The 27999-nt window shown below is 37.6% G+C and overlaps 1 protein-coding gene across 1 annotated transcript; it reads right to left on the bottom strand.

Moving 5' to 3' along the window:
- Positions 1-27725, bottom strand: alg13 (ALG13 UDP-N-acetylglucosaminyltransferase subunit). Its single transcript, XM_022666514.2, has 24 exons — positions 27369-27725; positions 27042-27125; positions 26861-26911; positions 25831-25877; positions 24250-24319; positions 22080-22161; positions 19779-19995; positions 19601-19670; positions 19184-19292; positions 18106-18170; positions 16688-16788; positions 15607-15722; positions 13281-13518; positions 11864-11977; positions 9628-9775; positions 8431-8572; positions 7028-7063; positions 6764-6819; positions 6501-6572; positions 4375-4558; positions 3183-3302; positions 3027-3067; positions 1734-1929; positions 1-525 (listed from the first exon to the last, which is right to left on the bottom strand). The coding sequence occupies exons 1-24, from the start codon at positions 27486-27488 to the stop codon at positions 248-250; spliced, it is 2757 nt and encodes a 918-aa protein (XP_022522235.2). The 5' UTR covers positions 27489-27725; the 3' UTR covers positions 1-247.
- Between the last annotated feature and the right edge of the window lie 274 nt (positions 27726-27999).

The raw sequence follows: 27999 nt of genomic DNA, 5'->3' as shown, positions 1-27999 counted from the left end.
TATTAAACACAAACATTTATTATTTAAACCCTTTATTAAGAAAATCAAACTTTAACAGTACAGAACACAAAAAAACAACTCACGTGAGAAACTTAACACAAAAAAATAAAAAAATGATAATAAACACACCAAGAGAGAGTGAACACCGTATATAAGGAGTTATATATATAAGATAATGAACTAAAAGGAACCGTGTCGGTGAGGTAGTGCTACAGACGACGAGGACCGGGCCCCTCGTGATTGGTGGTTACACACCGGGTGGCACAAAGTGGGTGGGGTGAGAGGGGGCGGTGACGTAGTTGACGTGGGGGAGGGAGGAGGGGCAGTAGGAGGTGTGGTGGAGGCGGGGATGGGGGAGGGGCCCGGGGGTCCAGGGCGTGAGGTAGTGGTAGGTGGTGGAGAGCACGGGCAGGTAGGGCTCGTAGGTGGGGTGTAGGGGGGGCTGGCTGCACTGCTCCTGCACCAGGGGGAAGAACACCGTGCCCGGGACCGCCGCGGTCGGGGGCTCCACCGCCAGAGGGGTGCCTGGAAAGGAGGAAGCAGGGGAGACTGATGGTGAGGGTGAGGAGGTGAAGTGGTGAAGAAAAGGAGGAAGAGTATGGCGTCATATCAGTGTCAAAAGTCAAGAGTGCAAAAACAACAGTGTGTTTTTACATTTTGTGTGTGTAAATTAACTTTTCGTGAGCACAAACGTGAAACAAAACAAACAAACAAATAAAGGGGAATGGTTTGCGCGCTGAACAGAATATCGCTCTCAAGCTTCTTTTTTCTACTTTCGAAATCACAGTTCTCTCCTCTCGCACCATGCAAATTACCTGCGGCTGCCGTTTTCGCTCGAGAAAGGGGTGAAAGGGGTGGTTTTGACAGTTTGAGGGCGGGGTCAGAGTCCCCACCCTCAGCAAATGCTATTGGCTGATATCTCGAGGGTTTGTGATGGACTGCCTACCTCAAAAAAAAATTAGGACAGTAAGAGAGTTCGCTACTAACTGGCTATGCTAACATCCAAACAACCTGGTCTCCGGCGCTGTTAGTCCAGGTTTAGTGCCTGGAGTGATCAGCTTTCAGGGCAAACAGTATCGTAGAGCCGGTGGCTCCAGACGAGAGCCGGTGGCTCCAGACGAGAGCCGGTCGCTCCAGGCACTAAACCCGGGCAGACAGAGCCAGAGAGCAGGTAGTTTGGATGTTAGCATGGCCAGCTAGTAGCTAACTCCTGCTGTCCTCATTTCTCCCTCCCTTTCGCCGTCCTCCAGATCTTGAGGGCTGGCTGTTCTGCACAAACCCTGGAGATATCAGCCAAAAGCATTTGCTGAGGGAGGCGACTCTGACCCCGCCCCCAAACTGTCAAAACCACCCCTTTCAAAACATGAGCACCTAAATAAATAAATAAATAAATAAATAAATAGGTCATTCACATGGCGCATGAGGAGAGCTGTGAATTTAAGAGGGGGGGGGGGGGGGAGAAAAATGACGCTCAAGCTTCACAATTGTGCTCACGAGAAGTTTAAAGAAATTTACACAGGCAAAATGTTAAAAACACGCTGGTTAAATTTTTTTTCACCTGTTATTTTTGCGCCCCTGACTTTTGACACTGATGTGACTCCATAGAAGAGGAGGAGGAAGAGGAAGATTAAGCTATGAGGAGGAGGAGGAGTAAAGCTGGAGGCTGATGTGTAGAGTGTGTAGAGTGTTTAGAGGGTGGGGGTTGGTAGAGGTGCTGATGGAGAGGAGCTGACCGTTGCTGGTCGGCTCTCCCTGCGGGTGGAGGCACGGGCGGGCAGGCTCGGGGTACGGCTGGGGCACAGTGTGGTCGGGGCTGGGAGCCGGCGCCGGGTTCGGGTAGGGCTGGTACTGAGGCTCTGCGCCGCCCGCCGGCTGCTGGTACACCTGCTGCATGTGCACCACCGAGTTCCAGTAACTCTGCTGGTAGGTCTGTACAGACAGAACATCAAACAAAAAGACAAAATCCCATCCAAATTTATTTCAACTGTGTTTCTGTGCAATACTTAAAATAAAAACTTCACACTGCTTTTATCGGTTTCATCTAAAAGAAAATATATAAATCAGAATTAAGGGGCACTAAAACACTCTTGATTCTTGCTGACCCTAAAAGCTCCAATTTGGGGGGGAAAAAAGGATAAAGTGGGAGTAGTAGTTTGGGAGGTGCATCGCGTGATGTATGGGTTTAGGGGCGGGGCAGAAGATGACTGACCTCAGCAGGAAGACGGTATTATGGATTGAGTTCATGGAAACAGAAAAATCGTCCTAGCCTAAAGCACAGTTGAATTACCACAGTAAAAAGGTTAGGAAATCTTTATAAAAAATTACACAGAACTCTATTTAATTTTATACTTCACAGGAATACATTTCAGCTATTAGGTTTATTAGGTTTATTGGTTCTTGAACGGACAGAACGTCAGACAAAAAGACAAGATCCAACCCAAATCCATTTCATAAGGATTTACGTGCATCCAAATTTTAAAATAAAAACTTCACACTGCTTTTATTTGGTTCATCTAAAAGGAAAAATATAAGTTAGAATAAAGGGGCACTAATCAGATTTTTGCTGACCCTAAAAGCTCTAATTTTAAAAAAGTGGAAGGAGTAGTTTGGGAGGTGCACTGAGTGATGTATGGGTTTAGGGGTGGGACAGAGGGGATGATTGGGAGCTGATCGAGCTGAGCAGTGTTTCTCTGATTGAAATAAAAAGCAGATTGACGTCAGCAGGAAGACGATATTATGGATAGAGTACAGTTTCATTTTATACTTCACAGGAATACATTTCAACTATCAATGAAGACAATATGGTTCAGGGTTTATTGGCTCTTGATAAAAGAAATAAATGCATAAAATAATTTATTCTGTGTTTAATACATCTATAGAATATACCAGTTTCACATTTTTAACTAAATTACTGGAATAAAGTACATTTTCGATGATATTCTAATTTTTTGTGACGCACTAGTAGTTTTATATGATTGTAACAGTGTGTGCGGATAATATTATTATAGGCTACTTTTATCACCAACCTGTACCCCCAAGTTGAAGAAATACTGCAGGACTTTGCAATCTGTGGAAACAAGGAACTTTCTTTTAAACAAACAGAACGACAGAACACAGAGTATGAATTATGAATATGTATGATGCATGAGATGAATGAGAGGATGGTGTTTGGTGTTTCCGACCTCTGGGCAGGTCGCTGCCGTTAGGATCGTAGGAATAAGGGGGAGGCGGAGCCACAGTGACCGGCTCTCCCACTTCATTCACAAACCATGGAGACGCTGGAGGAAACTGCATAGGAACAACTAGAGATCAAAAGAAAGAAAAACATGCCAGGATTAAATACGAGTGATTTAATCTATAACTTAAGAAAGCCTAAAGACCATGAATCAGTATGAGAATTAATCAACCTTTATGTAATCTCTTAATTACGCTTTAAATGCTCTCACTTACACTGTAGCGAAGCCAAAATACAGAATATATATATTTAAAGAAAAGAAGAAAGACAGATAAATATGTAAAGAAAGAGAAACAGAAAGAAGGAAAGAAAGACAAAGAGAGACAGAAGCAAAGAAAGAAAGACAAACAAGAAAAGAAAGAGAAACAGAAAGAAGGAAAGAAAGAAAGACAAAAGGAAAGATTGACAATGAGACAAAGAAGGAAAGAGACACAAAAAGACCAACAAAGAAAGAAAAAAAAAAACAGACAGAGACAAAAAGACAAAGAAATGCAGAAAAAAAGACAGACAAAGAAGGAAAGAAAGAAAGACAAAGACAGTGTTACAGAAGAAAAGAAAGATACAAAGTAGGAAAGAAAGAAATACAGAAAGAAAAAGACATACAGAAAGAAAGACAAAGGAAGAAATAAAGACAAAGAAAAATAAACAAATAAAGAAAGAAAGATAAAAAGAGACAGACAGAAAGACAGTCAAGTCAAGGAAAGAAAGAAGGAAAGAAATACGGACAGATAGACAAACAAAGAAGGAAAAAAAAGACAGAAAGAGACAGAAACAAAGAGAAATGAGAAAAAACATAACACATATTAAAGATAAATATGAACGGAATAAAAATTTATGTATTAGGCACCGAGTGGCCAGCGGTCTAAAGCGCTGCCACTATGAGCTTTGCCATTAGAGGGAGCAAAATTGGTCTTGCTCTCTCTGGGTGGGTACAGTACAGTAGATGGCGCTCTCTCCCCTCATCACTCCTAGGGTGATGTCTGCAGCACAGGGCGTCTGTGAGCTGATGTATCAGAACCAAGTCCCTGCACTTTCCTCCGAGCGTTAGCGCTGTGATGCTGCTCAGCAAAACTATATGATAAAATATGTTATTTAATTGTATTATTTATGTCTATACAGCCTGTAAAGGTGGGTCGGACCTGGCCGGTTCATGCCGTGTACGGGCGGCGGCTGGCCGGGGGTGATGCTGGAGGGCTGCAGGGGGTTGGGGGGGCTGTGGGAGCTCCCGGCAGAGGAGGAAGGGGAGGAGTTAGAGGTGAAGATGGCAGCGGGGGCGGAGTTAACAGGCTGGGAGGAGGAAAGCACTGCTGACTTCACTACTACCTGAAAAATAAGATTAAAACAACTTAAAACAAACGTATTAAAAACAAAACACCTTGTTCATCATACATTAACACAGTTCCTATTTATTCTCTATTATGATTCAGCACAGGGTTTCTCAACCTCCTGTTCATAAGAAGAAACAGAAAAAAACGTTTATTTATTTCACTGATTGGCTTTATTTTGCCAAAATATCGTGTTATTAGTTACTGATTCTACACGTTCTTATTTTTGTGCTTCTATTACATTTATGATTTAAGCACTTGACTTTTTTCTTACACTATTGTGTTTTTTCACTTTCTCTCTCTGGTGTCACATCAAATGTCAAAAGTCGGGGTCGCAAAAACAAAGTGGGGAAAAAAAAAAATTTACTTAAAAAAATTAAATTCATTTCCCTCTCACACGCACAAAAGAAATCATGTGTGCACTGAATAAAATACAGCTCTCAAGCTTATTTTTGCTAATATTTCTCCTTTTTTTAGTGTTTTTTTGTGTGTTGACAATCGATATAAAAAAATTAAAAAAGATCAGATTAAATCACGACAATATTCTGTGATTAATCGCACTTGTTCTTCACAAGTATGCATAGTGGATATTTGAATGTAAGTAAAGGAATGAATGTAAGAAATCTAAAATGCTATTTTTAGATCTGCCAGAAACTCCTGCTGATGTTCCACCAGTCTGTGGTAGCCAGCGTCCTCTTTTACACTGTAGTGTGCTGGGGAGGCAGCATCAGCAAGAGGGATGCTGGACGACTGGACAGGCTGGTGAGGAAAGCTGGTTCTGGGCTGGGATTAGAGCTGGAGTCCTTACCACCACTGGCAGAGAGGAGAGCCCTCAGCAAGCTGCTGAACATCATGGACAATGTTCACCACCCTCTGCACAGCACCATCACCAGGCAGAGGAGCTCATCCAGCGGCCGACTGCTGTCCCAGTCCTGCTCCACAGACAGACTCCGAAAGTCTTTTGTCCCTCAGGCCATAAGACTTTTCAACTCATCTCAGCACAGCAAACTGAAGACTCTGTGACACTTTTTCACCCTGGCAACTCTGGCCACACCATGGACACACCCCCATCTATCTATGGTCACACTATCTTGCTGATGCCCATAACACTATTTTTATAGTTCTACCCTTTTTTGCACTAGTAGTTCATTCATCTACTGTTTACGTATCATTTGCACTGCTAAATTTAAATTATTATATAACTGTGTTTGCACTTTCTGTATGGCTGACATCAGTTATCCTTATCCTTACTTTATGCACATCAACTGGTGTTTGCTGTCTATTGTGTTCAACTGCACTACCTCCATTTTACATCACACACACACACACTAAAGACTGTACTTTTATAATTTCATTTTATTTTTTATTTTGTTGAATTTATATGTATCATTTATATTTTTTTTATCTTTTTGTAACGTTGTGTACTATACACACCTGCTGCTGGATGTGAAGAATTTCCCCTCGGGGATCAATAAAGTATCTATCTATCTATCTATCTATCTATCTATCTATCTTAGTGATTATACTAGTATATTAGTGAATTTTAGTATATACTTGTATGTTTGAGGAGAGATAAAGTGAACGTGGTGAGCTGGAATAAAGAATGCATGATAAATTGGATAGAGGAATGTTTTTTTTATTACTTTATTGTAAGCATCTCGGCTTGGTTGTAAGGGTTTATATCCTAATACTGATTGGCTCTTTTTTTGTTAAAGGACAGGACTTGAACTGATGGCCTTATTTGGGGGAGCTGCGGCAGCTGGTGACAAGCTGCATGACCTGGATTCGAACCGGGAATCCTCCGACAATAGCGGCAGTGCTTTATGTTGGCAGCACTGAGGGTCTGAGGATGCTCTGCTGTGTTTTACGACCCACTGGTTGAGAAACCCTGTTCTAGAAATCAAATATGATGCAGTAAATGTATGATATAGAATACATGCCTGCTGAGAGTAACTGTAGGTAGCAACGCCCTCTTGTGGTGAGCCTGCACGCGAGCCTCCCTCCTGAATTGTCTAAAAACAAAAAATAAACAAAATATAATATATATAAATATAATAAATTCTATATTAACGTCAAACCACCACTAGCTAAGAACTAAGCTAAGAACAGCTTCTTGTCAGGGAATAGTGCACAGGTAATATTCATCCAATATATTGCTTTATCTTATTTGTATATGTAGAGAAACAAGTATTATGAACAATACCAGGTTGGTGGAAGCTTCTGCGGCAGCATAAACAGACGGGGCCTGAAATCCTGCATCTGATAGACAGACAAATAAATAATTAAATAATATTACTAAAAAATTTAACTATTATCCTATAGTCACTGGAAAATTTCCATTTAAACAGCTTTATAATTAAGACTTGGCCTTATGCTTGTCTGGGAAACTGCTGCTAAAAGTAAATGCACATACTGGAGAGAGAAAATATATAAAAGAAGGAGTGTAAATATATAAAATTTCACTAACCAGAGGCAGAAAAGATGTACTCCTCTGTGTATTCACCTGCAGAAGACAAAAGGACAGTGAAAGATTTCAACATTTATACTGCAACCGTTTCTTAGGCCCCGTCCACACGAACCCGGGTATTTTTAAAAACGGAGGTTTTTGTCTCCGTTTTGGCCTTCAGTCCACACGAAAACGTCATTTTCGGTCACTGAAAACGGAGGTTTTCGAAAACGCCTTCCAAGGTGGAGATTTTTTGAAAACTCTGAAGAGTCTGCGCATGTCTGCTTTTCGTTTACGAGCTGGAGGGGACTATTTTCGGCCAAACAACAGCGAACTTCGTCCGTTTAAAGCATATTTACACCCTGCTGATCCAACTAATGAACTACTGCCCTCTCTGACCCAACAGCGCAGAATTACACAGAACCAGCTTTAAACACTAACACGTTTTACCTGAGTAGCTGAGAGTGGTGATAGTGGCGTGATGGCTGTTCTACACACTACTCTATCAGTATGAGCTTTAATTATACTGATCCAGCACCACCCTGGATACACCGACAGACCAGCTACACCAGCAAACTCAAAATACATCATTTACTGTTACTGGAGCTCCTCATCCAGTTTTCTCCCCAGCCTCTCTGGATTTTACAGCAGGTCAGTACTGTGGGTTATAGTGATTTGTTTATAGATTCTGATGAAGTTTATTATGCAGTGAAAAAATAAGTTGTTTGGTGTTTGTTTCTCGTTGTTTAGTACATTAAGCCACGTTAAGATTCGTCCTGAAACAGGGACAGCACCTGGATTGGTTCGTTTCTCTCTGCAATGTGTAAATTAAACTGTGTACATGTTATTAATCCAATGTTACTCTTACATTACCGAACACAGCGGAGGTAGTAACGTTTCTAAAATGCGCTGTGTGCAGTTTTTTCCGATCCTGCTGTCCGGAGGTACAGACCCTACCGCAATCAGTAAAAAATAGGTGGCACAGTTAAAAAAAAAATAAGTAGTTGTTGCTGAGGAGTGACGAGAAAACGTCCAAATGTCTAGCGAATCGCTGTTTATTTCAGCGTTTTTGAGTGGTATGGCTTTTCCCTGTGGACGGAGATATTTTTAAAAACTTTATTGTAAGCATCTCGGCTTGGTTGTAAGGGTTTATATCCTAATACTGATTGGCTCATTTTTTGTTAAAGGACAGGACTTGAACTGATGGCCTTATTTGGGGGAGCTCTGGCAGCTGGCGGCAAGCTGCATGACCTGGATTCAAACCAGTAATCCCCTGACAATAGCGGCAATGCTTTATGTTGGCAGCACTGAGGGTCTGAGGATATTTTTTTAAAACGGAGACAAAAACCTCAGTTTTTAAAAATATCCGGCTTCGTGTGGACGGGGCCTTAGGTGTGTGTGTGTGTGTTAAAGAAGAAAGCTACCATGGTCTCCAGCAGTGCTCCTTTCATCAGGGTCCTCCTCAGATGATGTTATGGGTTGTTTGCTGGATGATATATTGCTGGATCCTCCTGGTACCCAGTAAGTAGCAGCACCAGGTACCATAGTGCTGCTAACAGTCTGACCCTGCAGAGATAAAAAACTCCTCTCACATGAATGTGTTCTGATATAGGTCACAACAATAGACAAAAACAGTCTGCTTAAACTAAAACCATGCAAACAATTATATAATGTTTGCATGGTTTTATTGAACACATTTAATGACTAATTAATTTAGGGGTGTGACGAGACACTAATATCACGAGACGAGACACAATATTGAGTTCACGAGAACGAGGCGAGACGAGATTTAAAAATAAAATTTTAAAGAAAACGTCAAAAATAAAAAATGGCTTGAGTTTTATTTTATTTTTTATGTTATTTTTTCTTAACAGACTGGTTTATCTCACATTGATTCTATAAGAAATAGAAATAAGATTAAGATATATAAAAATAAAACTGTTCGTCTTATATAGTGCAAACAATAAGTGCAAACCACAACCAGTCATATTAAGACTATGGTTTGTGTGTGTTTTTCTCCTAAATCTCTTGTAATTTAACTATGCAGAACCATAACCAGTCATATTAGGACTATACTTGAAGTGAAACAGAGACAGAACATGTTTTTAAATACAGTACAGAGCTAAGGGATTAGTACAGCTGTCTATGAAACAGTCACGTGCAGGATTTACTTACAGTATTTATATATGGTTTGTGTCTTGTTGGTCACTCTGTTACCGTTTATTGTTTCCACTGGAGCCAAAATGCAGCCAGACATACAACTTAAAAGTAGCAGAAGCATCTTCTATACAAATACCTGAATTTTCCTCTTCTGCTGAGAGCTGCTCTCACTGCTCAGCCACCACACTCGCTGCTATCACTACTGTGTTGCCAGATCCCTCTTAAAAAGTCTGCGCTAAACTGTTTTTTCCCCTGCGAGACAGGTTTAAGCTTGACGAGAAATATAGTCACGTTTTAATCTCGCGAGATCTCCACTATATGTTGTGGTGAAAAGATGAGCAGTATAATAAAGATATGATGTATAGATGTATAAGATGCTGTAATACTAATAATACTCCTGTAAAAGCAGATTAAACAGTAAAAGTACAGCTCCTGTGTAAGAGAGATGAACTGGAACACACTGGTATGGTGGAGAAGGCGTTTTCGTCTGCTTCCTCCATTTCGTAGAAGGTCATGGCTCCTTCGATGTCCTGAGCATCTTCTCCGGGATCCGGCACGAAGCCAAACTGACATTCCTTATTTACTGAGTGCATCTGACGCCTGCTCCTGCTGAACACAACCCCATGCTCAGGACACGCTCACACAGCAGGTAAACCTGCTCAAAATCACATCTTAAATCACATCTTATAAATCATACGTGACACAAAATATATATATATATATATATTTAAAAATTAATTTAAAAAAAGGTTTCCAAATAAACCTTGCTATTTCCTGTCATTAATGTAATGTTTCTTGTGCTTCTGTCCACTGAGACTTTTCTCCTTCTTATTTTTTTGTTTTGTTTTTTGACTTTGTCTTGTTAAAAATAAATACATAAAGTAAAACAATGAAAGAAAAATAAATAAAATACATTTTGATTTAAGTCACTTTAAATCAGGGGTGTCCAAACTTTTTTTGTTGGGGGCTCTATAATAAAACAAATAATGAAATGTACCACTTTAAATAATACTTTTTTCCTAATTATTTAATTTACACACCATTTTACTTGACTTACTGTCTTTATCTTTGACAGTGTTGTGTAAACTAAGATTTTTCAAATTAATGTTTAATTTCATGATGTTTCTTAATATTAAACTCTAGACAACTTTTAGACTCTTTGGCCTGTTTTTCTGCGCTAGAAATGCGCACTCTCTCTGCTTTTAGACTCTTTGGCCCGTTTTTCTGCGCTAGAAATGTGCACTCTCTCCGCTTTTAGACTCTTTGCCCTGTTTTTCTGCGCTAGAAAGGCACACTCTCTCCGCTTTTAGACTCTTTGGCCCGTTTTTCTGTGCTAGAAATGCGCACTCTCTCCGCTTTTAGACTCTTTGGCCCGTTTTTCTGTGCTAGAAATGCGCACTCTCTCCATTTTTAGACTCTTTGGCCCGTTTTTCTGCGCTAGAAAGGCACACTCTCTCCGCTTTTAGACTCTTTGGCCTGTTTTTCTGCGCTAGAAATGCGCAATCTCTCCACTTTTAGACTCTTTGGCCCGTTTCGGACACCTAGAGTTCAAACTTTGAATCTCACATTATAAAAACCTGCTTAACAGCGGGCCAACTTTCATTCTATTTCTAAAATACCTCGCGGGCCGCTCCAAAAAAGGAAACGGGCTGCAAATGGCCCGCGGGCCGTAGTTTGGACACCCCTGCTTTAAACATTTCAGACCTAAATTATTATTATGTTCCAGTGATGGAAAAATATAGGAATGCTGTTTTCTGTCTGTAATGCACACAATAACAATAAATACATAATCTAATAAAAAAATATATATATAAAACAATGAAATAAAAGGAATTGAAATATTCAGCTGCATTGGAAGCCTGTGTGCAACAATTTTCATATTTCATATTAACCTGTTTATTTCATCAAGAATTTCCCCCCGGGGATCAATAAAGTATCTATCTATCTATCTATCTATCTATCTATCTTTGATATTAATATTGTATATATATATATATATATATATATATATATATATATATATATATATATATATATATATATATATATGTATATATATATATATATATATATATATAAATGAAAGAACATACCCTATGTCCATTGTAACAGACCCAGAGGCTAAAAAGATAAATATGTAGTAATTAAATCCGATACATATCAGATTTAAATCAATGCGACTCTCTCTGTACAGTCAGATCAGTATTCATGCAACTTTTTTTTTTTCGTCAAACAAAAGGAAAAAAACAACAAAGATCGCAAGAAGAAAGGAAAATGAGCGTGAATAGACGGGACATGGACAACAGCAGTGAATAAGGGCTTCAGTAGTGAAAAAAAAAAAGATTATAGCAAAAAAAATGTGAATGGATGCTATTCTTCTAATAAAATTAAAAGCTTGAGTGACAGCAACGCAGTGTTCCTAATATATTGACCAAATATGGCTCCAGATCATGGCGTCAAAGGAAAACGAATAAATAAAAACCTGATCGTAACTTAAAAATGTGATCTTTTCAGTGAGCTTGACTGAGGATCAAAGTGAAACTTAACGTGAAGCATCACTCTGTTACGTATGCGTGGCGCTTACAAATCATAAATCAATCAATAGGATCTTTTGACACTAATAAAGAAGAAAAAGATTTTACGCAGTCAGTGTTACAGCCAGTCGATTGGTCGTGTAGTGTGATTGAGGCATTATACCGTGATTTGAAGGAATAGTTGTCGAAGCTGTGGTAGCAGCGTTTTCCAGGGCTGGGGTAATACGCCATCTCCGGTCCAATGAGGTGATGTCTGTTCAGGAAACGAGCTGAGCTTCTGACCAGAACACAGAAACAGCAGGAAACACTTATAAATAGAAACCAGGATACAGGAGAAGCAAGACTGACCATCCATTACTCTCCAGCTACAATTAATATGAAAAATCTACAAGAGTCTACAAGTACCTTCAATCAGAGTAGCATTAATGCATACAATTATTCTGTAAACTATATACAGCTCTGTAAAAAAATGAAGAGAGCACTTCAGTTTCTGAATCAGTTTCTCTGATTTTAATCCTGGTTGGTTTTTAAACACAGTTTTTTCATGCATCTTGTCATCATGTTCTCCTCCTCCACCAGTCTTACACACTGCTTTTGGATAACTTTATGCTGCTTTACTCCTGGTGCAAAAATTCAAGCAGTTCAGTTTGGTGGTTTGATGGCTTGTGATCATCCATCTTCCTCTTTATTATACTCCATTACATAGGTTTTCAATTTGTTAAAATTGAGTTTCCTTGATTTTACCAGAGCTGCAATTGCACTACATTAAAATCCATTGATAAAAATTAATTTAAAAAAATATTATTAGTGTCGACAGATCCTATTGTTTTATTTACACTTTGTAAGTGCCATGCATGCGTGACAGAACAATGCTTCACACTAAGTTTCACTTTAACCCTAAAACCAGCATCTCAAGAGCTATGCGGTTTCTATGTCTGGTAACCCTTAGGCTTATCCTGTACAACAGAGGAAACTTTCGCTCTTCCTTTCCTGGGGCGGTCCTGATGAGAGCCAGTTTCCTCATCATAACGTTTTTCATGGCCATTTTTGCAACTAAACTTGGAAACTTTTTCTGAGATTTATTGACTAATTGACTGACCTTTCTGAATTTCTTAAAAAAAATTTTTAAGTTCTTTATTTAGTTGTGTATTTGTTGCTTCTCATAATCTGGATTAGAACATCACTCAAATAATCACTATTCACTGTATACCTGTAACTCTACCTCTTCACTACTTTACTTTAACTGATGCTGTCAAAGTACTATGAAAAAAATATTTAAAGCTTTTGTCTAAGCAAGAGGTGCTACTTTATATCATTTAAAAAATATTTAATGTATTCTGGTCTGTTTAATATTTTTTTGTTTACTAAATTTTTTTTTTTTTTTCATTTACAGTTTGGATTATTTAAACTAAAATAATATTTTTAAAATTCTAATCCTAAAAAGTCCAAATTTTGACTGGTATTATATATTAGTAGCACTACTTCTAAAATCACAGCAATATTCTGTGATTAATTATGATTAATCAAACAACCAGTAAAATTAACACATAAAAAGAAAAAAGCAGGCCTGGAGGTCTGACCTGGGTGGTCCGTATCCTCTCGGGGGTCGGGGTGCAGGGTGGGGGCGGTAGTGCTCGTAGCTCAGGCCTCCAGGGGGCGCAGTGTGCACTCCCGGGGCTCGGACAGGGGACAGGTTCCCCGGGCAGGGCTGCAGGCGGGGGGGCAGGCCGGGCTGGGACCGGCCATAAGAGAAGGCCATGAGAACCTCCTTACCCCGGGTCCTCTTCAGGAACCGCCGGCGCCCCCGCAGCTCGGGGTCTGAAACAGAGCAGTAATAAAAAAAAATCATCATCATCATCATCATCATCACCACCATCACCATCAGATCACGCTGTACCACCTGTGTAACAGTTTAACTTGGACTAAAAATTTAAAAGATTGTGTAAAACGTATTTTTTTTCTCTTATTTGGTATACAAATTAGTTTTTAATTAATTTCCCCATTTTCTAGTTTTTAAATTTCTGCCCCTCACAATCAGACTAAATAAATCAATAAATAAATAGGGAAAGCAATTAACAGGGGAGACACCATATTGGGTTCAGGGTTTAGAAAAAAAAAAAGACAAGAAATTGGGGACACGAGAACAAGACGCGATATTTTGATTTCAGAGTTTAGGAGAACGAGATAAGACAATATTGCTTTCAAGAGAAAGAGTTGAGACGCGGTATTGGGTTCACGAGAACGAGACGCGGTATTGGGTTCACGAAAGAGAGACGAGACAACTGGGTTCACGAAAAAGAGACGAGACAACTGGGTTCACGAGAACGAGACGAGACAACTGGGTTCACGAGAACAAGACGCGGTATTGGGTTCACGAGAACAAGACGCGGTATTTTGATTTCAGAGTTTAGGACAGAGGTCACCAACTGGCGGACCGCGGTCCGTGTCCGGACCCAGACGTTGTCCGATCCGGACCCAAACCGAAACTAGAGAGAAGGATTTAATTCTGACCGTATTCATTTAAAGCGGCGGAACGTTTATTGTCTTTATGGTTTACGTGCAGCGCAGTAAGCACACAGACCAATCGCATGTGCTGTAAAATCACCAAACGCCCTCATCTGCTGTGCAGATGCGAGCGCGAGGAGCCGCGCGGAGCCACGCGGGCATTGAGACAGGCGGTGAGAAGTCGGAGAATAAAGCGAGAAAAGCTAATACAGATGGTGCGCACCAGAAAAATAAATAAAAATACTACCTTAATAAAAACATATTAACAGTAATGTAACCTAGCGGTGTTACTTGGAGGAATTAAAAAGAAACAACCGAGACAACAGTGCAAAATATTCCACTTTACTCCACCTGATCAGAACTCAGCAAGAAAAAAAACCCTCCCTCCCTCGCTCGCAGACGCGCTCTCTTTAATCCCAAAACAACCCTACCTCAAAACTAAGGCAACCCCCACGGGACAAAAAGCATTGGCAACTTCCCACATTAGTTTTACACACTACATAATAAAGTCTGATACAGTAATAATATTAAATAAAATAAAACTGCTGTTTTTTTTAAAAAAGCTGATATTTTGGTCAAGTTCAACAAACATTTCTCCACACATTGTATGATTTGTCATTCATGTAATAATCATGACAGGCAGGCGCAAATCTAATATAAATAAAATTAAATAGAATAAATAAAGCATTTTGAAACAAAGCTAACATACAGATTCACATTAATAGACTCGATAAGTTCATTTATTTAATGATAGGTTCATAATGTAATTTATTTAAATTTTAAAACAATACATATTGTTGAAATATACTAGTATGTGTATTTTGTTTTGTCTTTCAGTATACAGTATATAATACTGTATATAATACAGTATATAATACTGAATCATAACACTAAAAGTTAAAAATAGCGACGGTCCGGACCTTGGCCTGGCAAAATTTTCTCTAACTGGACCATAGTGAATTCTAGTTGAATACCCCTGGTTTAGGAGAACGAGATAAGACAATATTGGTTTCAAGAGAGAGTTGAGACGCGATATTAAGTTCACGAGAACGAGACGAGACATCTGGGATCACGAGAACGAGACACGATAATGGGTTTACGAGAAAGAAATGAGATGCAATATTGGGTTCATGAGAACAAGAGGAGACAATATTGATTTCATGAGACGAGACGAGAACAAAATATTAGGTTAACGAGAACGAGACAAGATGCAACTCTATATTGGGTTCACAAGAGCGAGACGAGATGAGACACGATACTGGATTCACAGCGGTGGGCTGTTCTACAAATTTCATACTCGTCATCATGTTTCACTAAATCCCAAATCCATTTCACACTGGATTTCTCCTTTAAAATAAAAACTGGGATTGTGTGCAGGACTGTACTGTAGGTAAAAGTCACCTAGATCTCCAGGGTAATGTTCAGCACTGCTGTAGGAGCTGCCCTTCCTGCTGGGAGTTACGTTCCACGCTGGGACTGGATTTACTGGCTTCAGATTGGTTAAAGACACCAAGTGCCTGAAAACACAGACGAGGACATCAGAGAGCATCAGAAATACAATCAAAACGAACTTGTGTAATCAGAAAACCCTCAGAGTTTACATGAAAGACAATTAATCAAATTTGTATATATATATATATATATATATATATATATATATATATATATATATATATATATATATATATAAGTAATTTGAATGAAAAAATATTACAATTTTAAGTAAACACAATGGGTAATACTGAGACTATTAAAAAAAAAAAAAAAAAAAACACTACTGCCAGATTATACAGCAAACACTCTAAAATCTAAAAAAAATATTCTGGTTTGTTTAACACTTTTTTTTTGCTTACTCAAGAATTCAAGGGGCCCTATTTTATTGATCTATAGGCAAGCAGTCAACCGTTCAGCTTGATTTAGGGCGTGTCTGTGTGTCTTTGCTATCTTAACGACAGGAAAAGTACACCTTGCGCAAAAGAAAAAGCAAAAGTCATGTACTATTTCTCTTAATTGATCATGGGTGTGTTTAATTTTGGGCGTAACGTGAAATAAACCAATCCCTTTAAAATTCAGGTGAGCTCTGACTTTGGTGGATTGCTATTGTACCGGTGCAGCTACCTGGACGTGTTCAACAAACTCTTCTCAGCAGAGGAAACTGAGCTGCTGGTTGACGCTGTGAAGGAGCTCCAGCAGCTCATTTACGGGAACAGCAATGTTATTTTATTTACTATTCTGTTTATTGTTGATGTAAAAGTTGGGTTGTGTTGCCAAGATAGCGATGAATGTTTGACTGTTGGCGTCTGTCTAGGTTGTATTCAGTCAGTGGAGCTCCTGTGTTTTCTGTTACCAAGATAAACAAGATAAAAGTCCAGAAATGTACCTGAACACACCTCATTTCCAGAACACCACGCCCATCAGTGTATATATATATATATATATATATATATATTATTGAATCAGTAGTGAAGCGTATGATTCTCACTTTTCTCCCAGCTCTTCTATAAACACAGTGACGGCGCTCTGATGAGTTCCCACTTCCTGTATAAAAGCATTGTAGTACTTCCCTTTAGGATCCAAACGAACCTGAGAAACAAACACAGGAGAGGTTAGGGGTGATCCAGATCATACATGATAATTAAAAATCTATATTGTGATAAAAGCTGTATTTTGACTTAAAAAGCAGTTTATTCTGTAGTTATTTTTACTATTTACCATGAAACTTTGAAGGTATTTTTGGTTTATATGCGTGCAATAAATATACTGCACTTTAGTATTTTGGTATATGTTTGTTACGTTACATTACATTACTTTAATGTAATACTATTTATTTTGCTACTTAAAACAAAAATCATCATCATCATGGATCCATTATGATATTTGAACAGATGCTGGAAAAGAGCCAAGAGACACGGACCATGCTACTTTACCATCCGTTGACTTAAGCAAATTTTTATTCATTTTTATTAGTTTCAATTAATCTTGTGTATTATTAACCTGTTAATTTAATATATAATATTTTTACAGCTGTGATCAGTCATAATAAATTACTGTTGTTTATTAAAGAAATACAACTTCTGATTTTTTTGTTTCTGCTTAATATTTTATTGACAAATATTTAACTAAATTTCAAACTATACTACAGCAACAAAATAATATTACATTTTTATGTATTTTACATAAAGCAGCCTTTGTGTGTTTTGTCATATTAAGAATATTGTGGAATATTCTGATATTATTTTAAGGCCATATTGGCCTCTGCTATTAGCTATCAGTTTTATAAGTTATCATCTTAATTTGAGAAATTGTGAGCTTTTGGGAAATAATTTTCACAATTATTAATGTCATTGGTGATTTAGGGGAAAAGAAAAGAAAAAAAAAAAGTAAATTTAGGAATTCATAATATTGCAATAAATTAAAATGTTATTTAAAAGTAGTGCTTAGTGGTATAATCAAAATGTATTTATATCATGTTTCTAAGGATTCTAACAATTCCACAGTAATTCTGCTTAATTTCTATTAAAGTTCTGAAATTCACAGATTTCAGGAGGACTATAATCGGTTCTCTGGAACGCTCCGTCTCAAAAACAGCTTTTACACTCTACTAAACATACCAGACCTGCGGGGGAAGCGCACCTGGGGCTGGAAAAATGCTATTAGCTAACAGACTGTTTGCTGTGCTAACCTGGCTAATGCTGGCTAATGCTAGTTATGCTAGCGTGCTGTCTGGCTGTTAAACACTACAAGTGGCTAACAATTTTATACAACAAATATATATTTGATGCCGGTTGAAGTGTTTCAGCTATGCTGCGGTATAGTGGTACATGAAAAATGCTATACCACTACATCACACTATTTAAAAGTATATTTAGTATAATAAAAAGTCTCAAGCGTTCCTCTTACCTGACACTTGTCTCCTAAGAAATACTGTCGGCCAGCAAACACCATATAATCAGTCTTCTGCAGTTCTATAAAACCAAACATAAAAATACATGAAATTAATTCATTTATTCACCAACAAGGGTCGTTCACATACTGTGCAACAGCCCAATTTACAGTCCAGTATAGAACTACTTTGAGCTTGTTATTGGTGTAAAAACATACATGGGTAATGCATGGTTATATGAGATGAGATTTAATAAAAGTTTGTTGTAGGGCTGCACGATATATCGGTTAAGCATAGTCATTGCGATGTGGGCATGTGCAATAGTCACATCGCAGGTTGTGTGGTGTCACTTAAGGCAATTAAATCAAACACGTCATGCTTCAACGTATTGATTCTCGACATGAGAAGTAGATACACAGCACTGTCTCTGTGTCTGTGTGGGTGACAGGCTGCTGCTGCCTGAGAAGCACAAGGGGGAGGGGGAGCCTGAGGGGGAGGAATAAACAAGAGGAACCGCAACATGGCCTCCATCCACATGGTTGGGCACGTGCTCGTAAACGTGAGCACGTGTGGAAAGCTGTGCTCCTCAGTCCAGCACAGTTTAGCAGCGCAGATATTTCCAGTTACAGCTGAATTCACACTTTTAATCTTAGAAAACTTATTCTTAATCTTATTTACCTTTTTTTTTTTTTAAAAAAAAAGCCATTTAAATGCCTGATTATAGGGGGTAGATTACTGTTGTGTTGCTGTTTTCCTCTGGTTTTGAGTTGAGCTCGGCGCTCAATCAGCTCTTGATCGGTCCGGATGCAAGAAAGCGCACGGGTGCGGGCGGGGCTTGTGATGTCATGATCCATGCATTTTCTAATATTATGATATATTCAGTCGAAAAAAAAAAAAAAAAAAAAAAAAAACATTTGCAAAGTAAAATTTTTCCCAATATTATGCAGGCCTAGTTTGTACTCATTATGTTTTCCTACAATTTCCAACAAGTCAATTTCACACCGCAGTTCTCCTTTAATATTCACTGTATAGAAAACCATACAGTTACCAGGGTTCCTTCAAATTATATAGATAGAAAATCTTAAGGATTTGCACCTTTGCGGCTGTCCTGCCACACATCGAACTCCACGTTGCGGTACATCTCAGGCTCCAGGGCTTTCAGCACTTTGTAGGGAAGAGAAAGTTTCATTGGTGCTTCTGGAGCCTAAAGGAAAATAAAATCACATGCAATTCTTTTTAAGAAACAATTCTTACTAACTGCTAATACTGAACACGTTTCCATTTGCTTATCATCTCTTAAAGATCATTAAAATGATATAACAAGTGCATTAAAACGAGGGATGCACCAAATATCTCTAAAGAAAGTCCAACACTATTGAAAGTCCAAGATATTTATTTAAATGGTAGACTTGAACCTGTTTTTTCTTTATACTTAGGCTAGATTTATTTATGATGTGGTTTAAAAAGTGACAATAGTTGTAAATGCAGGTTCTTTATTTCATATTTCATCACCTTTTGGTCTTCTGTTCCAAATTTGGCTTTATCCTCCGAACGACTATGACCACTAAACTCCCACTCCTCCCTAAAACAGTAAAGCAAATTAAAATATCACATATATTAGCATGATTATCAAACTAATTTTGTACTTTTATCATTAATAACAATATAAACACACTAATAAACAGAGTACCTGCGGTCAGGCAGAAACACATAGCCCTGTATTCCTGTTTGAGCATGTGCAGACCTGGAACCCCTGTCCTCAGGGGTCTCGTAACCCCCATCCTCACTGCACACGGACAGGCTGTTCCTATAGCGCCGCCCACCAGCACGGAACCCATCCACAGCCATGTGCAGATCCTCCTCTTCAATACCAAGAACACAAGTGTACAGCAACTCGTACAGCAGTGCTGTAACACAAACAACAGCAGAGTCAGCATTATAAATCACCCAACATACAGGAGTTGGAGAATGAAACTGAAACACCTGGTTTTAGAGCACAATAATTGATTGTGGTGACGGACAGTTCTGGTGGAAACAGGAGAGTTGAGGTGCACATTGAATTCTGCCGTGATTTGATCAGCCGTGGTTTTATGTTTTTTGGATACAATCCGGGTTAGCACCCGAACATCCCTTTCAGACAGCTTCCTCTTACAGCGTCCACAGTTAATCCTGTGGTTGGTACTTCTTGGTGGTATGCTGACATTACCCTGGATACCGTGGCTCTTGATGCATCACAAAGACTTGCTGTCTTGGTCACAGATGCTCCAGCAAGACGTGCACCAACAATTTGTCCTCTTTTGAAATCTGGTATGTCTCCCATAATGTTGTGTGCATTGCAGTATTTAGAGCAGAACTGTGCTCTTACCCTGATAATTGAACCTTCACACTCTGCTCTTACTGGTGCAATGTGCAATTAATGAAGATTGGAAACCAGGCTGCTCCAATTTAGCCATGAAACCTAAAATCCCACACTAAAATGATGACAGGTGATTCAGTTTCATTGTCCAACCCCTGTAGGAATGAATATCAGGAGAACGTGGGTCACGCAGCAGGACAATGACCTTAAAGGAGAACTCCAGAGTGAAATGGACTTTGGGTGTATTAATTATTAAAACGTGATATTAAGTTCTTACCTTTGTTGAATAGCTCTCCTCTGCTCTCCTGCAGCTTTCTGACATCCAGTATTTTCTGCACTTTGCCCAAACAGGCTTTAGAATAAGTGAGATGGGGCATATTTTACCCTGCAGATTAATTTGCCTTTTACACCGTTAATCAGCTCAAAGTAGCTCCACACTTCTCATTGGTAGAATCCGGAGAGCTCTGACATTTAAAACAAGGCTTTTAGAACTGTAAAACTGCACAAGAAGTTAATTAAAAGCCTCTGTTTACATCCCATAGTGTAGGTAAATCTCTGGGATCTTAAATTTAAGTCACAATAAGTCAACCGTCGAGCACAAGATCGAATAGTCAAACATTTTGAGCAATGTTTAATGTGTTTATGTACGGTTCTTTTCATTCTAATATCGACAGTAACCAGAGCTGGAATTCATGCATTTCCAAGAAATATATTTTACAATCTGCTCAACTATCCTACCTATTTGTTCTCGTGCTTGACGGTTGATTTATTGTGACTTAAATTCAAGATGGCGGTGCTGAAGATTTATCTATGCTATGGGATGTAAAAAGAGTCTTTTAATAAACTTCTTGTTCTGTTTTAAAACTCTAAATACCTTGTTTTAAATATCAGGGCTCTCCGGATTCTACCAATGAAGTGTGGAGCTACTTTGAGGTTAACAGTGTAAAAAAAATTATCTTAATTTTTTATAGGTAAAATATGCCCCATATTACTCATTCTAAATTTCTTACTCACAGATCTGTACTATTGGAATTTTATTCTCAAATGCAATAAATGAGAAACAGTCAAGATTTTGATAAAGTTTTAGATCATATTCTTGCAGAATACGTTTTAATACATTTATTTATAATTTTCTCCCATTTTTCTCCTAATTTATCTGGCCAATTATCCCACCCATTCAGCTGCTACTCAGCTGTATATCCCTCCATCACTAGTGATGCTCCAACACCAGGAGGGTGAAGACTAGAACACGCCTCCTACAATACATGCGGAGTCAGACACTGCCTCTTTTTGAACTGCTGCTGATGCAGCATTACCTAGTAGCATCACAGCGCTAACGCTCGGAGGAAAGCACAGCGACTCGGTTCTGATACATCAGCTCACAGATGCAGCTTTGTGCTGATCCACATCACCCTAGGAGTGATGAGAAGAAAGAAAGAGCGCCTACTGTACCAACCCAGAAAGACCAAGGACAACTGTGATCTCTCCGGGCTCTGGCAGCTGAGGGCAAGCTGCATGACCAGGATTCAAACCAGCAATCTCTAGAGTGGTGGACCACTTGGACCCCTGAAAAAATACTCACAAAGCTTCAAACAAATACAGAACTTATGATTTATGAACTTCAGCAAAACTCACACTGGCATATCGCTGCGTCCACTGGATAAGTCCTCGAGTAGACAATGTCGTAGTGACCGTTGCTTGAGCAACAGAGCAAAATCTGAAACACAGTAAAGACTTTTAGATTTATACACCACACTTCTGATTAAAGAGACTGCAGGAGAACACTAGAGACAATATAACAATAATCAGTTTAATAGTGATCAAAGGCTTGAAGCTAAAATTAAAAATAAAAAATTGGGTGTAAAATGTCATAATTTTATTTAGTATGGTGAAGATTTTTTTTATCCATAAAAAATATGTATATTTTTTCTTCATTTCTGCTCCTAATAATCAGAATTTTATGAACAATGAAAATATAAATCATTTCTTGATCTTAGGACTGATGATTTTTCAATTTGAATTTCTGCATGTTGTAACAAAGCTAGGTTGGATTAGATCATAAGGTTTTTGTTATAAAATGCAAACAAAACATAAAAAATAAATGTATTCTTTTTTTATCTGTATTAAATGGATATTTTTTTATTTGTATTTTTTTTATTGTTATTTTGTTTTCCTTACTATTTCTACTTACTTGCCGAATATTTTCAATCCCTTTTTCAAACTATAAATGATTGTCGCCGAGAGGGACAACTAAGCTTAGTTGATTGTAACAAAAATAAATAAATAAAAAATATGATTTAGATGAATGAAAACCCCATTCCTGATTCCAGAAACCAGAAAAATAAAAGCAAGAAAGAACATTATAATTTGAGATCTTGAGCTGTATTAAAACCACCTGTAAAACATTTGCACCTCAGTGACCAGTCATTACATTTTGTGAGTAAACCTAAAATTATTATTCGCTTATTTTCAGAAAGCAGTACTGTGATTCGCAGATACTCAATATATCACAAGATAATTGTCTACGATACTTCAAAGCATGTGAGTTACTTAAGAGAATAAAGTATTCCTAAATAATCAAATACCAGCAATTATAGATTTATTGGTGTCTTAGTTTTACAGAATTTAATATTCAACATACTTCAAATTGCAGGTTAATTAACTCTACTCGATTATAGCGTCCCCATGTGGAGTAATGAAGCAGTAAATTTATTAAGCCTAACAGGTAGGGAGAGTTTTAGGAAATTCAGCATGCTTATGCTTCAATAAAAATAAATCCATATATATTTTTTTAAATCCACACACGCCACATATACAGCTCTGAAAAAAATAAGACAAAAAAATAAAATAATCTTTAAATTTGACCAAATTGAAAACTCTGGAATATAATCAAGAGGAAGATGGATTATCACAAACCATCAAACCACCAAACTGAACTGCTTGAATTTTTGCACCAGGAGTAAAGCAGCATAAAGTTATCCAAAAGCAGTGTGTAAGACTGGTGGAGGAGAACATGATGCCAAGATGCATGAAAAAAAACTGTGATTATAAACCAGGGTTATTCCACCAAATATTGATTATTTCTGAACTCTTAAAACTTTATGAATATGAACTTTTTGTTTTCTTTGCATTATTTGAGGTCTGAAAGCTCTGTATCTTTTTTTATTTCAGCCATTTCTCATTTTCTGTAAATAAATGCTCTAAATGACAATATTTTTATTTGGAATTTGGGAGAAATGTTGTCTGTAGTTTATAGAATAAAACAACAATGTTCATTTTACTCAAAACATAAACCTATAAATAGCAAAATCAGAGAAACTGATTCAGAAACTGAAGTGCTCTCTTCATTTTTTTTTGTCCCAGTCCTACTGTGAAGGATACATCAGCTGCGTCCTTCAGATCACTCTGAACTACGTCCTTTAGTGCTCGAGAAATACAGCCCTAGATTTTTAGCGCAGCTGCTATCAAAACTAAACCTTACGACTGTTACTGAAGCCTAAAAGTTGCAGAGATAAAAAAACAAAAATAAAGTAAGGTATCCTTCCCTCTCCCTCCCTTCCTCCAATTAAAAACTAACTTCTAGTGTTAAGCGAGTCCGAGCTTTGGAGATCTTTGTAGTCTTACTGCTGTCTTTAACTTAGAAGCACCATCTGGTTGCAGAAGCAAAAAGACGAGGTGCTTTTGAACCTTTAGCCAACCGAGACTTCACTGGCCTTACGCTGCAGGAACTTGGCTACCGAACCACAGCAGAGCCCCCCAGTTCAATAAACTGGAAACATGATAAAAACCAGTCAGACTCCCTCACCTTGGGCAGGTCTTCATCTCCGATCTCCGATGGCGGCTTCCCCGGGTACCTGTATACGATGAAGCACCTCCTACACACACAATATATATTTTTATATATATATATATATATATATTATATATATATATATAAAACAATATTATCCCCTTAAATACAGTGCTAAATCACCCACCCCTAATTATCACATCAGGGTTCCACAACTTTTTTATACTGTTTTTATCAAAAGAAAAATCCACACTGTTCTCATTCTATCTAATAGAGACAGATTATTATATCTGTCCAGTATCATTTATTTTACTTTAACCCTGGATATATGGAGATATTTGGAGTGTATTATTATTATTAGTAGTATCATGACTGATCATTTTGGATCATCTGTGATTTTGGACTTCTGTTACCGTAAATCTGATTAAAAATCTTGTATTTCATGTATATCTCAGTTAGGGGTGTGATATCATATCGAATGCCATAATAAAATGTAATTTTCATTTTTTTGCAGTAGTGTATTTTTAAGATAATTCTTATAATTCAATGTTTTGTCATATCGCTAAGAGTATCGTAAGCGCGAAAATAACATAAATTATTGTGATATTATTTTAGGGCCAAAATCGCCCACCTCTAATTACAATATTACTAACACAGGGACTAATAAAACTCACTAATTACAATACTCACCCTCTACTCACTGCAAACAGTAGCAGTGGGTGATATTGCCCTAAATAACTATATACAACGAAGTATAACAAAACAAGAACAAATAAAATGATTTTATTGATTTCAAAAACATATAAAGTGAAAGATTTTGTTTTTTGCTGTGTATAAAGTAATTTAAAGTAAAAACAATTACAAAAAGTCACAAATCAAGTTATTCTAAATCATGTGTCCAAATTTAAAATATACAATCAGGGGAAAAAAAGTTCGGAAAGCTATTTTTATGCCTGCTTAAAATCTTAATATTAGGTCTAAAAGTTCCAGATGCTGGTACAAAAATAATAATAATAATAAAATAAAAATAAAAGACTATTGTACCTCAATATAAGGTGCAGCCCCAGCGACAAGCTTTGTACTCTTAAATACAAATCTATACTTATTTTTACGCAGTGTGTAACAGGACTGAAAGAAATCCAAAGACAACTAAAATGTGTATTTTAACTTAAATATTATGGATTTTTTATGCTGGGATTTGGTATAGATGGGATTCGGACTCGCAAAACAAAGCATTTCTGATGGATTTTAATAGTTACTTCTAACCTAATTTTTAACTACTTTTAACTTAATTTTCTTCTTCCCCCACTTTTCCTCCTCTATCCAATTATTTACCTTTGATCTCCTATAGGCCCTATCTAAATCTGATATCTTATTTTTTTACCTTAAACTTCAGGTAACTAATGCTATTTTTTCAGTGTTCTAAGTAGTTTTTTATTAATGTTTTTAATTACATATCTTAGTTTTGCAATTAGGTCAATGTTTAAGACACTATGCTTAATAATCAAAAACTGTATTTTAAAGTTATTTTGTGTGCACAGAAACGGCACCCATTCAGTGCAATATGCCAGTAAGAGTAATAAAAACACAGATTACCTGTAAAGCAGAGACAAAGCCTTGATCTCCACTTGGCCTGCAGTTTCCTAAGAGTAGAGAGTAACAGAACACACTTTTTATTAATATAAATAAACAAAAAACACTTTCATTTATGACGGTAGGTCACAGACTGTATTTTTCTTAGCAATATGAATATGATAATATAATTATCATTGTGTACACATGGTATCTACAGGTATGAAGAAATTAAATAACGTTTATTTTTTTAACACCAATTTAAATTACAAAATGAAGAACACTTTACCAAAAACCAAATAACTAAAGGCACGAAACATGCATTAAGTTTGTGATTGCGCTTTTTTCTCCCCAAATATATTATTTTATTTTACAAACCAATATTTGATATAAAAAAATTATCTTTAAACATAAATCTTTTTTAGTTCTTAGATAGCTTTAGATAATTTTTAAAAAGTGACGTAGAAGCTACTGTTTACTTTACATTTCGATTTGTTATAATTTCTTTTTTCTTTATGAAGTTATTTTTTTATGAATAGTAAACAACCCCCTCCAACCTTACAGAAGCTTATATATTAAATATGGTGCAAACATATACTCTTATAATATGATATTTTGGTAAAAAAAAAAAAAAATCTATATGAAAATTACTGTTATTTACAGGTTTCTGACAGAAACAAATCTGTTTATCTACTGAGATTTACTTTGCAGCTTCTATATGCAAACATTTACAATCTCCTTTATCTCAGCTAGAAATATCACTTTAAACCGTAATTCCATTAATCAAATTAATTCCATTAACCTCCCAGCACTACTGCATATGTATTTAAAATATATTTAAATACTTTGATATAGTAGAAATATATCACCCTGTTCTTACTGTTTGTGTGAACAAGGCCTGACAGTGCTGGCTCCCAATCTGCCTGATTGTATTGTCTCGGAATGCTGCCACCTGATTGGCCGATTAGATAATTACTCAGCTAATTAAAGGTTTAATTAGTGTTCCTAATCAAGTGCTTCCTCAGTGAGAGGAGGATATATAGAGAGCACTAACCTTAGGATCCTCCAAACGCTCCAAATACTTCTCGAAAAATCCTTCAACAAACTGCAGAACAGGATAAAAACAACCAATCTTAATAAAAACACAAACTAAGGCAGCACTGACAACGACGACAACAACGTCTAAACAAACGTTTATTAGTAAATGTAGGTGAAAAGTAGTTTATTTTACTCACCGGCTCGAAGTGGCTGCGGTTTGTCCTCATGAAGTCCACGCAATCTTTCCGGATTTTACAATGGTAATTCTGGGAGTAATAAAGCTAAACAGAGACAAAGCACTTAACAGTTGAATTTTGCCATTAAACATTCATTTATACACTACCTTAATTAATTTAATCAATTAGCATTTGTTAATTAAACAATGAACCAATTAACTAGCCCAAAGTTTTTTTTTAAATATTGCCGCTAAATTCAAATTCAAAACAAACGATCTCAAATCCTCAAACTCTCAAACGCTCAGGTAAAAAAGCTAAACTCGGGTACCGGTTCGGTTCGGTTAGTACCTGCTCAGAAACAGCTCGGAACAGGCAGGACGCGTCTCGTGCCATCATTTTGCGGTACAGCCCGACGCTGGCCAGGTACTCGTCCATGTTCACGAAGTATTTCTTCGGCGCTTTCTGCATGATCCACAAACCAGAACCGGATAAACACCGCGCGCTGCAACACTACTCTCCGCCCTCAGCAAAAAGAGCCCGGAGATACGAGTTCCGCTCCTCACAGGTTCGGAGAGGAGGAACAGGTGTGGCGGATCAGCGCTGATTAATATAAGCTGACCTGGCGCTCGCGCTGCCCAGTTACCGCAGAACAGCCGTTACCGCAGCTCCCGCACAGTTCAGCGGTCACGGACACGGTCAGCTCAACCGTTACAATTTAAATTTCTTCAAAAGTACCGCAGAACTGCGCTGATAGGGTAACGCGCTACACGGGCTTTTATTTTAGCGCTAAAAAGCGCGCTACATTCAAAAGCTTTTATAACGGATTATTTTTTTTTTTAATTATTTTTGCTCTCTTAATTTTTATGAAAAATTTACCTACCTTAAATCTCTATGGCATGAATTATAATTTTTGAAAGCTGAAAAATGGCGTCTCTGTAAATAACATAAATCTAATATAACAAAAATTATGTTTCGACTT

Source organism: Astyanax mexicanus, chromosome 17 (genome assembly GCF_023375975.1).
Source record: "Astyanax mexicanus isolate ESR-SI-001 chromosome 17, AstMex3_surface, whole genome shotgun sequence".
Taxonomy (NCBI): domain Eukaryota; kingdom Metazoa; phylum Chordata; class Actinopteri; order Characiformes; family Acestrorhamphidae; genus Astyanax; species Astyanax mexicanus.
The sequence above is the reverse complement of the archived record's forward strand: the minus strand, read 5'-3'. Positions and strand labels throughout refer to the sequence as shown.